Genomic DNA, 2,948 nt, shown 5'->3' with positions numbered 1-2,948 from the left:
CTTCATTTCTATGAGGTAGGTATTTTTCTCTGTCTAGGTGAGAAATGGTGGAGTATTTGCCTAGCTATTTTAAAAGTGAAGCCATTATCGACTCCTGGATTTTTCCCTCATCTGGAGCAGTGAGGTGCCTGGGCCCAGCTTCAGTCCCTAGTCTCTGCAGCTTTAGAGCTCACTTATTCAGACCTTTCCGTTTCATGTATTGGCATAATAGTTCAAGAAAAGAGGTTCTCTGAGAGTCTGATAGCTGGAAGGGAGCCCTGCCCCTGGGACAGGCAATCTCTCTTCATCTCTCTGTCCCACTACCTGACACTAATTAGAGGTTTTTAGTTTGGTGCATTCCTTTGAAACCCACTTGAGGCACAGAGAGAAGTGACTTGCCTTTCAGGCATTTGCCGCACTGGTAGATGATTGAGTCATAGGAGGCAGAGCCTGGGATCTTAGAGGCTAAAGAATAGGTTCTAGCAATGAACTTGGGGATGGGGAGGCAAAGACTATCAGATGGTTGGTGTAGCAAGTCTTAAGGCTTGGGAGTGGGTGGGGGGTGATTGGACAGCTCACATAGTGCAGGGGGCAAAGCCTTATTCCTTGTCTTCTGGCTTCTCTCACCCCAGACCTGGAGGCAGAAGCCAGCCTTCCAGAAAAGAAAGGAAATACCCTGTCTCGGGACCTTATTGACTATGTACGCTACATGGTGGAGAACCACGGGGAGGACTACAAGGTGAGTGGCTCAGGCCTGGCAGGAAGAACTACTGGGCGGTTGGGAAGGCGCCCTGGACCACGTGTGGTGACTTGCCTAGCACCTGCTTCCTGAAACCGAGTGGAAAGAAAGGGAGGAAAAAGACTCTAGGAAATGGATCCTGTTAACAGGGATCTAATGTGAGCAGAATGCTTGCAGCAGGGAGAGATGGAATGGTCTGGTTTATATCCCACTCACAGATAAGTTGTTTTGCTCGCATGGCATTTTTTAAAGAACTTGGACTAGTTGCCATGTTAATTATGGGAAGGTTCAGATAAAATTCTGTATTTTTGGCCGCTTTTAAAAATTGAAAGCTCTGGCCACAGTGTGCCCGGGTGATACTAGTTGGCTGTGGATGGGCCATGGGCTCCTCGGCTGGCCCCAGCTCCTGCCTGGGCCCCTGGACTCTCAGGCCTGCCTGGTCCCTAAGTGCTGAAGGGCTCCGCGTACACCGTGGCTTTTGAGTGAGGAATCTAGACCTCAGGGATAGGTGGTTTGCCCAGTTCAGCCACAGGTAGGATTTGAACCTTTGCCTGTGTAGCCCTCTTCAAGTAGCCCTTCTCCCTTCTTAGGCCATGGCCCGAGACGAGAAGAATTACTATCAAGATACCCCGAAACAGATTCGGAATAAGATCAACGTCTATAAACGTTTTTACCCGGTGGAGTGGCAAGCCTTCATGGATTCTTTGCAGAAGAATAAGATGGAGGTTGAGTGACTGGTTTGCATTGTACCTGCCCCGGGCAGAGCCTCCTGCTGGACCAGTGAAGCCAGAGCCAGGGTTTAGAGCAAGGCAGGCTGTGTACCTTCAGAGGGGCTGGCCAAACCCCATGGAATCAGAAGGTTACACATACGCTCTCGCACTCACACACATCTCCCTCTGGAAGGGACTGTCTCTGGGGTTCCAGTTTATATTTTTCTGGGGGCTCATGGAAAAGCCAGAACCTGCTGTTTTCAGAGTGGGTAGTTTATTTGAATATAGTCTGTACATAATAAATCAAAGATATTTTACTTCTCTGATGGTTTTATATTTTCCCCTCCCAGCCAAGTCCTGGAGCTGCCCCAGTGACAACCACCTCTCCCAAGGCTGAGAGGCCATCCAGCCCAACGGCATGTGCCGCATTCACTAGCCCTTGTAGGCACAGCCTCCCTCTTCTCGATTGTTCTCTGCCTTTGCTTCCTGCAACGGCAGTTCCATTAACCCTTCTACAGAAGCTTCCTGGGAACCCTGGGCTGCTTGGAAGGGGCCTGCCTTGCCTGTGCTAGTCCCACCCCTGGGCTGAGGGCTGGTGGGGCCCTAGCCTGAGGCCAGCTGGGGCTTGACTGGCAAAGGGTAAGGAGCTAAACCGGTCTGCCCTCCACGTGAGCTGCCCTCTGCTTTTCTTTGGGTTCCTTGTGCTGGCCTTGGCCTGAAGTGAATCCGAGGCCCCCAAACCTGCCTTCTGGGACTATGGTGGGCTGCTAAATATCACTCTATTGTGTGCCAAATACTGGCTACACACAGCATGGCCAGCCTCTGGGACCAGGCCTGCCTGGTTCGATGGCATGTGAGGTAGTGATGTGTGTGACATAGCAGTATCACAGGCAGGGTATGGAGTTAGCGCTGGGCATTTTCTTAAGTCCTGATGCCTTATCCCCAACTATTGGTAAAACAAAAACCCTCTCGTTCCCAAGGTCTCTCCTAGAAGCGCCTATAATCTTTCACGTCACTGCTCTTTTTTTTTTCCTTAAAGACATCATCTTGCTCTGGCCCACAGGATCCTCCCACCTTAGCCTCCTGAGTAGCTAGAACTATAGGTGTGTGCCACCATGCCCGGCTAATGTAAAAAAAGTTCTTTGTGGAGATGGGGGTCTCACTATGTTATCCAGCCTGGTCTCCAACTCCTGGCCTCAAGTAACCACCTCGGCCTCCCAAAGTGCTGGGATTACAGGCATGAGCCACAGCATGCCGTCCTCACTGCTCTTGAAAAGGAGAAGAGCTTGGTATTTTTACACTGCATTTCATGTGAAAGCCTGTAAGGTGCACGGTTTCATCCTCATCTTAACAGGTAAGGAAATAAGCTGGAGAGGTATCAAAGCGGGGTTTGAAGTCAAGTCTGTCCAACTAACCCTAGGCTTTCTGTTTACTACCTTCCCTCTTGGCCCCTGAAGACAGCCCATCCACCCCACACTATCAAGGCAGGCTGGGAGGGTCCCAGAACCCCCCCGCCTTGT

At 50.8% G+C, this 2,948-nt stretch overlaps 1 protein-coding gene across 1 annotated transcript in view; it reads left to right on the top strand.

Moving 5' to 3' along the window:
* NOP16 (NOP16 nucleolar protein) overlaps positions 1–1,754 on the top strand; it is a 14,838-nt gene extending 13,084 nt beyond the window's left edge. Inside the window, exons 4-5 of the mRNA XM_012659489.1 lie at positions 612–718; positions 1,309–1,754. Of these exons, the coding sequence (XP_012514943.1) occupies positions 612–718; positions 1,309–1,452 (251 nt within the window). The 3' untranslated portion in view covers positions 1,453–1,754. The remainder of the gene's footprint in view (positions 1–611; positions 719–1,308) is intronic.
* Positions 1,755–2,948: the final 1,194 nt, after the last annotated feature.

The sequence above is a fragment of the Propithecus coquereli genome, unplaced genomic scaffold, assembly GCF_000956105.1.
Source record: "Propithecus coquereli isolate 6110/MARCELLA unplaced genomic scaffold, Pcoq_1.0 Scaffold619, whole genome shotgun sequence".
Taxonomy (NCBI): Eukaryota; Metazoa; Chordata; class Mammalia; order Primates; family Indriidae; genus Propithecus; species Propithecus coquereli.
The sequence above is the reverse complement of the archived record's forward strand: the minus strand, read 5'-3'. Positions and strand labels throughout refer to the sequence as shown.